Consider the following 11707-nt stretch of genomic DNA (forward strand, 5'->3'; position numbering starts at 1 on the left):
GCCCATTCAATTTTCAGAGGATAGAGTAAAGCAAAGGCACTCCCTCTTGTTTTACAAGTATAAGAAGATCAATATTTGGATAATTTATTTGCTAGCACAATTCATCGTAACTCTATCAAGATATAATATAGCAGTTGTTTGCACATTGTATCCAGTTTTAATGGATTTGGCATCCAGCAGCCAAGGCGTTTATTATTTTGCTAGTGTACAGAACTATTGCAAAACTAACAGATTTCTCCCCAAATGGTATGTTAATTTTTCTGATGCCAAGATATGGATTTGGATGTGCATACACATCTGTATTCAATGGACTTCTCATATATCCAGGGCAACATGGAAATAGAAGGAAACAAACATACATCTTTGTTTTGAAAATAGTAAACCTGTCTCCAAACAGGTTCACTATTTTCAAAACAAAGATGCATGCACAACTTTTAATATTCTGGCTCAGTTCATCTATTCAACTGTTTTACAAATTCATAGCTCTTAAAATTCTCAGGTATGACAAAAGAAGAAGCAATTATTCCATTTTCAGGACCAAATTGCACCCAGATATCTGCTGTAAGAAATCCTTATATGTAAAGGCTGGTACAGTAGTTGTTGCTTCTATTCTGTTACTGCTACACATATACTGTAGCTTGGAAGTACGGGAATTGAGCTAACATATATATTGCAATATCTAAAACTCTGATAAACTGAAAGAGAAAAAACCCCAATAGTCATGATTGGGAATAATATATCCCCTGATAAAATGCCCTCCAGGAATTTCAGGATTGACCCAAAGGAGAGTTATCCAAATTTGGCAACATTAAGACTCGCGAATTTCAACTCCCAGGATACTTGGTTGGAGAATTCTGAGAGTTGAAGTCCACAAGTCTTAAAGTTGCCAAGGTTGGGGACCCCTAACCCAGAGTCATGTCAACAAGAGAGAATTGTTTAGAGGAGGAGAAAATACCTATAAATTCTAAAACACATTTGCCTTGATGGAATTCTGATTGTAATGAAATGAATATCCTTAAATGCAGTTAGCAAATTATACTCAGCAAAGTATACTTAGCAAAGTCAAAGGGATATATTCATGAGGAAATATGCCTAAATCCAGGCTGTGTGTTTAACATCTATACATTGATTTCTTATTTCAATAAAAATGACCCTTCAGATATGGAGCAATTTCCAACATAAAACCCAAGAAAACCTATTAGCATTCAACTGTCCATATATGGTGTGCATTTTGAGCACAATGCAGATTTGCTTTTAGATCTGCCTTTGCTTGATTTAAAAAAAAAAAATGTTTCATTATTTTACTTGTGAGCCACCACAGTACTGTGCAAATGAGTGGTCAATAAAAATTACCTATAGAATATGCACATAATCTCTAAATATTTTCAACACAAGTATTACTGGCACTTTGATTGCTCTCTCCCTGCCTATCTCTTCCCTTCCTTGACCAAGTTATGATAAAGAAAGCAAAATGTAAAGCAATCCTGTCAGAATGTTATACATATACAGTATGTTTTTCATTCTAGACGTTTGTACTCTTGCAAACAAGTAACCTGTGGTAACTTTAAGAACCCTTAAAATACACAACTGGTTTCTCACCTTAACAGGTATTACATGCCAAAAAATTTAATCCCATATGACTTTGATTGGAAGCTTCCTATTGTAAAGAAAACTTCTCAAGAGTTGCAGCTATACAAAAATTATCAAGAAACTCAAACCTAGGATTTGATACAATAATTTCAAGGAAAAGTTCAGCAAGAAACTGTAACTGATCAGCATATTCATAGTGGCATTTAAAAAAACAATTCTCCTCCTGTTCACCTCTTCAACAGATGTTTCAGATTTCATGTGATAATCAAATCATAAACATCTGCCTTCTTGGGGATCCTTTAAACTAGAATGGCATCTTTGAGACTGCTGCAAATTCTAATTACAGTAAAGGGATTCAGGATGAGGGTTTTTTTTTAGAATCTATAGGCATTACAAGGAAGCCTCATTTCCAGAACTGGTCTAATATATCGTGTAAACCCAGCCACTATGGTTATAAATCATAGTTACAACATAGTATCCTCCCACCTCAGCCAGTTACATTTTATTTTGTAAGATGTGGTCAAATGAACCATATCTTAGCATGATTTGTCCACTCTTTCAATAAAAGGAATTTCACAGCTTTCTCTAATCACTGTAGTGCAATGGTAGACTACAATTTTCAAAATTTCTCACCAGATGGGGTTAGACAACTGCAAAAGATGAGAACTGAGTAAACTGTCTGAACAGCCAACACTACATAGAAATGATCACATGAAACATCACATTACATGTAGCTTTAATTCAGTTCAGCTCTCATTCCACAGATTCTCTGCTGAAAAATAACCCCTTTCAGTCCATTCTTTAAATAAAACAAAGGAACCTTCAATTATAGGAACTACTCAGTTTTGCTATAATCTCAAAGTCTACCAAACACAATCTGATGCAGGAGACTTGCATCTAAATTAAGACATCCCCATTCCTGGCAATTATATCAGGTACATGCAAAGCTCAAATATGTTATCTGTAAAAACTCTTAATTATCCCCAAACTTCCTTCACTCTGTGCCTGCCATATAATTTGGATAAGAAGAATGGATTTATTTTGTTACCGGCAATCTGCATGAATGTACTTGTAAGTTCAGAATCTACATTCTGGTCCCCACCAGTGTTGTGTCATGGACGAAGATAACAGCCTTGAAAAGAAGCTAACAAAAGTTGCAGGTTTGCATATTTTTAACTTGCCTGCTAAAAAAGCAACCTACGTTACCAGGCAGGTTTCAAAAAAGGAGAAGCTGCCTCCTCTGACTTCAAGAAATGAAAACTACATAACTGTTAGTAAATTAATAACCTTGATTAAAATATTTTTGCTCAGGAAAAAGACTGCCCCTTGCTAGTTACGAGAATCCCTCTCCCCTTCTGCTTACTTAAATGCACAGAACTGCAGGTTGACTCTGGCAAATAGGCAGGCAAGTTGCTAAATACAGTGATACCTCGACTTAAGAACTTAATTGGTTCCGGGACAAGGTTTGTAAGGGGAAAAGTTTGTAAGACGAAAAAATGTTTCCCATAGGAATCAATGGAAAAGCGATTAATGCATGCAAGCCCAAAACTCACCCCTTTTGCCAGCCGAAACGCCTGTTTTTGCGCTGCTGGGATTCCCCTGAGGCTCCCCTCCATGGGAAACCCCACCGCTGGACTTCCATATTTTTGTGATGCTGCAGGGGAATCCCAGCAGCGCAAAAACGGGTGCTTTGCTGGCAACGGAAGTCCGGAGGTGGGGTTTCCCAGCGAGGGGAGCCTCAGAGAAATTGCAGCATCGCAAAAACACGGAAGTCCTCGAAACCCCACTTCCAGACTTCCGTGTTTTTGTGATGCTGTGAGGTGGTGTTTCCCATGGAGGGGAGCCTCAGGGAATCCCAGCAGCGCAAAAACGGGCGCTTCGCTGGCAACAGAAGTCCAGAGGCAGGGCATCCCAGTGGCAGCTGCTTGGGTTTGTAAGGTGAAAATAGTTTGGAAGAAGAGGCAAAAAAATCTTAAACCCCGGGTTTGTATCTGGAAAAGTTTTATGACGAGGGGTTTGTAAGACGAAGTATCACTGTACTGGATGGTTATTTATATAGATAATGGGAGCCAGAAACCTGCACTTTTAACTACTGGTTTTCTTGATCTAGTCTTCCAGGTAGAACCCTACAGATATCCATTCAGATATAAGCCTAAATGCAGACTGTTTATGGTTATAAAAGCTAAGTTACCTGGGAATTATGAAAGATACGATTGTATACATCTGGTAGGCGCCAACCTGGGGAGAGTTAATGGATCTTCAAAAAAAAGATAGACACACAAGGTGTTACTAAATATAGGCTTAATCAGAGCAATAATTAAAGGATGGAGCATATCACTAGTATAGTTCTTTAGAATCTACCTGTATAAACAAATATCAGCTGTTTATTAAAGGAATGTATGTGTCATTATGGGAACAGTGAAATCTAACTGTACTCTGAAACAATATATCTTGAGGAACATACATTTTCAAAAATGTGACATTATGGAGGCACACATTTTAGAATCCTTAAAAGTCATGGGGAAAAAATAAAAGTTCCCTTTCTAATGTTTTCTATGCACTTTTGCAGAAGAGAAAGCTTATAAATACATGGGCTAGAAATTGGAGCAAGCGGAATTAATGCAAAACTACACTTTTACAGTAGTTCCTTTTCGTTTCTTAAGCTACATTAATTTAAACTAGGGCAGAGAAAAATTGAAACTGCACTTATTTTGGCGTCTAGATGAAAAGGACTCCTTGTTGCTGCTGAATTACACTTAACAAAAACTCAATAATACAAGGCTTATAAAGTTTTTGTTTCACTCACAAGCGAACACAACTTTGAGATCAGATTAAATCCTTTTCCTAAATAAACATTCATGAGATACATTTTGCCTTGGTTTTCTTCTTTCGTTTTTCCACCTGCAATTTATAATTCTCTTCTTTCTCTTTAATGGTTAACTACAAACCACCTGCCCCGCAGATTAAATATAACATTTTCAAGAGAACTGGCATACCGGAACTTTCGCACAGCACAGAAACAGAGCTATTTAAACAAAACATCCAAAGAATTCTGTAGCTTAATAATCACTAAATTGTGGTTACAGCAGCATGAGTATCTCTAAATATAAGATTAGATTGTCCTCAATGAAGTGCCAATCAACATCTAGCAGAGATAGGTATCCTTTCAAGAAAAAAACCCCCCAGTTTCTTCTCTATTCTGCAGACCTTTAGATATTTTATGACTACACGGGCTGAGAATAAGAGGACTATAGCCAAATGTATTTTGGGGGGACTATAGCCAAATGTATTTTGGAAAAGTCTACCAAGAGGCTAAAAAGCTCCAGGGGAAAAATAGAGACTGGTCATCTTTATATTTTAAAAAAAAAGAATACCAAACACTTTATCCGGAATGCGTGCTGTTTTGTGAATTAATTTCTACAGACTGAAATCACATTACCTGTTGATGCCTGTCCTTGACTGAGGGCCTCTTAGGTTAGCAAAACCAGCCTTGGGTAACCCAAGCTCTCCTCTGCAGCATTTCCATAGCTGTGGCCTAGTCTCTTTCTGGAGAAATCCACCTGCTCCTATTCCCCTTGCTTTTACACTCCTCCTCCTTTTGACTTGGCTTTCAAAAAATGGCTCTTCTCTACTTCTGCTTTCTCCCCCTCCCCCACCTCTTTGATCTGTTTTTCAACTTTGTCATTTATACTGGTGACTTTAAAAAAAAAAAAGACACCTGCTGTTGAAAGAATTAAAACCCCAAACAATCCCGAGATCCTTCTCATCCCCAACTAAAACCCAAGCAGGATTGTGTGTTTGTTTATTCATCTGAAGGAGGCGCAACCAAAGAGGGAATGATCCCAAACCCCAAACCCCTCCAGATGTGCATACAAAAACAACAACAAAACTTGCATGCTCTTGAAGGCAGGGGTCCCCAATCTTGGCAACTTTAGGACTAGGAGTTGAAGTCCACAAATCTTAAAGTTGTCAAGGTTGGAGACCCCTGCTTTAAGGAGTTTAACAGGATGGGAAAGGGGTCTGTAACATCCCTGTCCTTCTGTCCTATTATCCTTTTTATCACTTCTTTACACTTTCTCATGTTAATACACACTATAACTCTATACTTGTTTGACAAATATAATTAATTAGATAGATAGATAGATAGATAGATAGATAGATAGATAATAGATAGATGGATGATAGATAGATAGATAGATAGATAGATAGATAGATAGATAGATAATAGATAAATGGATGATAGATAAATAGTCTGAGGAGAGGGGCGGCATACAAATCTAATAAATTATTTATTATTATTATTATTATTACTATTACTATTATTATTATTATTATTATTATTATATAGATAGATAGATAACAGATAGATAGATAATAGATGATAGATAGACAGACAGACAGATAGTCTGTGGGGAGGGGCGGCATACAAATCTAATAAATTATTTATTTATTATTATTATTATATAGATAGATAGATAACAGATAGATAGATGATAGATGATAGATAGATAGATAGATAGATAGATAGATAGATAGATAGATAGATAGATAGATAGATAGTCAGTCAGTCTGCGGAGAGGGGCGGCATACAAATCGAATAAATTATTTATTGTTGTTGTTGTTATATAGATATAGATAGATAGATAGATAGATAGATAGATAGATAGATAGATAGATAGATAGATAGATAGATGATAGAAAGACCCCCTCTACATGGAAGCAATGCCAGGATCGTCCAATAGGGAGGGAGAAAAAAAATCGAAAGCCCCAAATCAGGCCAAGACTTGTTTTGGGTTTTTAATGCTGATGCAGGTTGTCTACACAGTAGATTCCCCCAAAACTCCCAAGTCACCCTTCGTTCGCTCTTCACTTTCCCTGCGTCATCGGGCGTTCAGCACCATTCCGGAGGCTCAGCCGATTTCCCCGGGATCTCCACCTGAATTAGTCCCTCCCCCCCCACCCGAAGCCCATAACACCGTCGTTAAAACCGAGGCACCGTGAACACGCGCGTATTGTTATTATTACTATCATCATCATCATATTATTATTATTATCATCATCAATACAACACAGTAAACGAGATTACTATGCTGGATCTCGTTTGCTGTGTTGTTATAATAATAATAATAATAATAATAATAATAATAATAATAATAATAATAATAATAATAATAATAAATTGGCGGGATAGGAAGGGAAAGGCAAGGCAAGGGAAGGGCCAGATTAGGATCGATCCACATGATTTTTCCAATGGAATCCACACCCCACCCCGCGCAATCGGGAACTCGCCCCGGTGCCAAACGTCTTTTACATGTGACCGAGGCCTCCCAGCACGTGGAAACGACGGGGGCTAATCTAATGCAACGAGCAACTCCTATTTGTCCCGCGATTTCCTGTAAGCGCCTCGCAACTGCGGAGCGGAGGCGAATCCACCACAACACGGTTTCTTGTTTAAAAACACCACCACCACCACCACCACGCCAACCTGGCTTCCTTCCACGGCTTCCTTCTTCAGAACAGCTCCATGGGAACATCTCTCCCGAGCAAGCAGCTTTACTATTTGTAGGAAATCAACACCAAGCAGCCCCTCCTCGCACCACACGGAAACAATCCACGACGGACCAACACAACTGCTACGTCCTTTTTTTTTTCCTCCTTTCCCTCCCATGGCTTTCAACCTCTGACATCCAACCGCCTCGCTTCGGCCGCTGTGCGAGCCGCCCTCCGTTCCCGACGTCTGGAAGCTCCACTTAAGGGGCGAAAACATTCACTTACTGCCTCCCCAATCCGTCCTTTTGTTCGCGCGTTCGCCTCTTTATGCAATCGGAGGGGAGAGGGGGGGGTCGCGTTTCCTTGGCGATTCAAAGCTTTCGGGTCGCCTCGTTTTTTCTTTCTCTCTCCCCTCCCCACGGATGAAAGTTGTTGTTTTCCCGAAGCGGGAGGGCGGCGAGCTAAGGCGCCGCGCTGCGATCTGCTGAGTTGTAATGTGAGTTTCCTGGAATTACTCACTCGCAGGATTCTTTTCATTCATAAAAACACAGTCATACCATGACATCATTCTTTCCCCTCCCTCCCCATCTTGGTGAAGGGCACAGGAGTGAAGAGGGGTGAAAGGAAGCTGCCATCTTGGTCCTGGGCATTTGTTTTTAAAGGGACCGTACCCAATGCTGCAGCCTGCGCCGGTTGCTAGCTTCAGAATCAACGCTTGGATACGAATAGATACACTGCTCAAAAAAAATAAAGGGAACACTTAAACAACACAGTATAACTCCAAGTAAATCAAACTTCTGTGAAATCAAACTGCCCACTTAGGAAGCAACACTGATTGACAATCAATTTCACATGCTGTTGTGCACATTCAACTTTGTACAGAACAAAGTACAGTATTCATTGAGAATATTTCATTCATTCAGACCTAGGATGTGTTCTTGGAGTGTTCCCTTTATTTTTCTGAGCAGTATATTATTGCCATGCAAAAAATAAAATACTCAATGAGCAAGATAAAAATAACCTAAGCTAATAACAATAGTAATAATAATAATAATAAATTATTATTATTATTACTACTACTACTACTATTATCAACAGATAAAATATAGTAAAATTTATTATTAAAAAATGAAATGCAATATAAGATATATATATTATTTGCTCCTCTGATTTTTGCTGTAATGTATTATATGTTCACAAAGGTTTACATGGCTTAGTTTTTATTTACTGCCTTTTTTTGTTAACTTTTTTTTCTGTTTTGTTGTTCTTTTTCTCTTGTATTTTGTGTTTCCTTTTTGGTTTTAATGTATATAATTAATAAATTTTTTTTTAAAAAAAAGAATAACCTAAGCGATGGGCATATTTACAGTAGTGCCCTAAATCATTTTTACATTTAATCTTATTTATTTATTATTTATTTTATTAATTTAACTTATAATTAAATTTAATTAAATTACTCCCAGAGGACCGTGGGAGGCTTACAACAAGCAAGAACATCTAAAAAGAGACAATTTAAAAGACAATTTAAAACCCCTTAATAAAATCATGCAGATCTTTTACGGCTGGAACTGGAAGATGTGTCATTTGGTCAATGGCCCAAGGCCTCCTGGCAGAGCCAGGTCTTTTAAGGCTTTCTGGATGGCCTTGCTTTATGACTATATTTGGAGTCAGAATTTCCATTGCTAAGCGATGCAGTCATAACATGAGACATCATGTGACTGCATCATTTAGTGACGGCAATCTTGGCACTCCCTGATGTTGTCATTAAGCGAATGCAACTGGTCATTAGCCAAGGATCCACCCCAAGCTTCAGTAAAGAACTACTTCCACCTCCCCACACCTGCCTATCTCACCTACCCCCACACCAGGGGTGGGCAGAAGGCAGGATGGGGTGGAATGTAGTTCCACTGGCGGAAATGAAGATGCGTGCACAGTTCCAGCTGATCGGCAGCTGTCACTTCCTGGATTACTGGTCCTGGCTTGGCTCTCCTTTTTTCCCCCTGCTGCTGCTGCGTCTGCGCTCCTCGCTTTTTTCCTCTTTCCTCCTTCTTGGCCTCAGATGAGCTTCCCTCTCTCCTGCCCGGCTCCCTTTCAGCCTCATGCAGCTACCTCCTGCTTAAGGTGCAAGCAGAAAACGTGGGTGGAAGTAAATACTGGCAGTATTTATGCTTCTGGCAGCACCCACTCGCCTACCCAGCCTGAGGGAGGCGGGCGACCCAGGAAGGAGAGCGCGGGAAACGCGAAGCAAATTGTCACCCCAGCGAGCGACACTGGTAAGGTTGTAAGTTGAGGATTTAATAGTTCACTTGAACGATGATGATCATTCAAGCCATTCCCACCTGGTGACATGGCCGGCAAGCCACTCCTACCCAGTCACATGACCACTAAGCCATACCCACAAAATAAGCCACACCCATGGTGTGGCAGTAAAAGTTTTGGCTGCCCATTACTGCCCCACATCATGTGCATTTCTGTCTTTTGGGCTCCCTTGCACCCTCCCGTCTTGCAGGAAGGCGAGCTGTCCCAGAACTGTGTGGTTCTAGAGTTGCTGGTCATGTCTTGCAAAGGAAACAAAAAGCAGCACTAGAACCAGCAGTGCAGTGCAGAGCCTCATTCCTGAAAGGATTTCCTGCAAAGTCTCAGGAACCGCTTGTGAGGCTTGGCAGGTACGGTTCCAACACCACAAACTGCAGAGTGCACATTGTGCGCCTCCAGGAAGTCTGTGTGTCATTCCGTACATCTCTGCTCCCACTCCAAACAGCATCTCCCACACAGTCTCCCTATTTGCCTGGGGAGCCACCGCTGGCTTGATTCACTTTAACAACGGTCTTGTTTAACAATGAAAATTCTGATTCCAGTTGTGATCTTAGTTAGGGACTCTCTGTATTCAATTAGCATTTGCTAGAAGCACCATCACCGTTCTGAGAAAGCAAGAAAATCAATTTCCAGATCCCTGGGTGGCCTGGAGTAATGTTTTCTGTCTGACTGGTGAAAGAAACAATATCAGATACAGTGATACCTCGTCTTACAAACCCCTCGTCATGCAAACTTTTTGAGATACAAACCCGGGGTTAAAGATTTTTTTTGCCTTTTCTTCCAAACTATTTTCACCTTACAAACCCAATCCGCCGCCACTGGGATGCCCCACCTCCGGACTTCTGTTGCCAGCGAAGCACCCATTTTTGCACTGCTGGGATTCCCCTGAGGCTCCCCTCCCTGGGAAACACCACCTCCGGACTTCCATGTTTTTGCGATGCTGCAGGGGAATCCCAGCAGCACAAAAACAGGTGCTTTGCTGGCAACGGAAGTCCAGAGGTGGGGTTTCCCAGTGAGGGGAGCCTCAGCGAAATCACAGCATTACAAAAACACGGAAGTCCAGAGGTGAGGTTTCGAGGATTTCCATGTTTTTGCGATGCTGCAATTTCGCTGAGGCTCCCCTCGCTGGGAAACCCCACCTCTGGACTTCCGTTATCAGCAAAGCACCCATTTTTGCGCTGCTGGGATTCCCCTGCTGGGATTCCCCTGCAGCATCACAAAAACACAGAGGTGGGGTTTCCCATGGAGGGGAGCCTCAAGGAAATCCCAGCAGTGCAAAAATGGGCGCTTCGGCTGGTAAAAGGGGTGAGTTTTGGGTTTGCACGCATTAATCGCTTTTCCATTGATTCCTATGGGAAACATTGTTTCGTCTTACAAACTTTTCACCTTACAAACCTCGTCCCAGAACCAATTAAGTTCATAAGACGAGGTATCACTGTATATGAAACGTAACGCGCTTGAAAGTAACCTAGAAAAAGCTGAAGAGTAAGATGAGAACGTTATGTGAATTCTGAAATTCATTGTACATAGAAGCAACAGCATTCCTTCATCACATTGTAGGATATAAGAAAATTCAAAAATAAAAGAGCCTAGGTACTGCAGTACTGCAGGCCACTAAAGATGACTGTCGATCTGCAGGTCAGTGGTTCAAATCTCATCACCGTCTGAAGCTTGACTCAGCCTCCTATCCTTGTATGCCGCCCCGAGTCTGCGGAGAGGGGCGGCATACAAATCTAATAAATAAATGAATGAATGAATGAATGAATGAATGAATGAATGAATGAATGAATGAATAAATAAATAAATAAATAAAACAAACAAACAAACCCATCCATCCATCCATCCATCCATCCATCCATCCATCCATCCTTCCAAGGTGGGTAAAATGAGGATCCGGATTGTGGGGGCAATATGCTGGCTCTGTTAAAAAGTGCTGTTGCTAACATGTTGTAAGCTGCCCTGAGTCTAAGGAGAAGGGCGGTATAAAAATCAAATAAATAAAATAAAATAGTATATAGAAACGTATATAAAGGTAGATTTAATTCTGCTTGGGCCGGAGGGTTGGATTGGATGACCTTTAGGATCCCTTCTTCCTTGAACTTGGTAAACATTAGTTGCTTTAAGAGAGTTTTAGAAAATATATGCTGAACAGATATTATTTTGTTAGTTAGAAAGGGACCCAACCAAAGAAACATTTCTTAATGCCAAGGCAAGAGAGATAAGAAAATGCTGTGCTTGCAAAATATTTTATGGCCAATAATGGGAAGGTGTTGATGAACATGTCAGAGATGTTTTGTCTCTGAGGCACTAT

The 11707-nt window shown here is 40.3% G+C and overlaps 1 protein-coding gene across 5 annotated transcripts in view; it reads right to left on the minus strand.

Moving 5' to 3' along the window:
• The window catches only part of MAFF (MAF bZIP transcription factor F), a 30183-nt gene extending 22515 nt beyond the window's left edge, over positions 1 to 7668 (minus strand). The window contains exons 1-2 of one of the 5 annotated variants that reach the window (XM_070756152.1): positions 7366 to 7661; positions 3782 to 3847 (exon numbers count right to left, since the gene is read on the minus strand). Coding sequence is in view for 1 of the 5 variants with exons in the window: in XM_070756149.1 (XP_070612250.1) it covers positions 7076 to 7124 (49 nt within the window). In the remaining 4 variants the exon portion in view is untranslated. Of the gene's footprint in view, positions 1 to 3781; positions 3848 to 5029; positions 5166 to 7075 lie in introns of those variants that run through there. The other 4 variants (XM_070756153.1, XM_070756154.1, XM_070756151.1 and 1 more) reach the window with 4 other exon arrangements.
• Positions 7669 to 11707: the final 4039 nt, after the last annotated feature.

Source organism: Erythrolamprus reginae, chromosome 6, assembly GCF_031021105.1.
Source record: "Erythrolamprus reginae isolate rEryReg1 chromosome 6, rEryReg1.hap1, whole genome shotgun sequence".
NCBI lineage: Eukaryota > Metazoa > Chordata > Lepidosauria > Squamata > Dipsadidae > Erythrolamprus > Erythrolamprus reginae.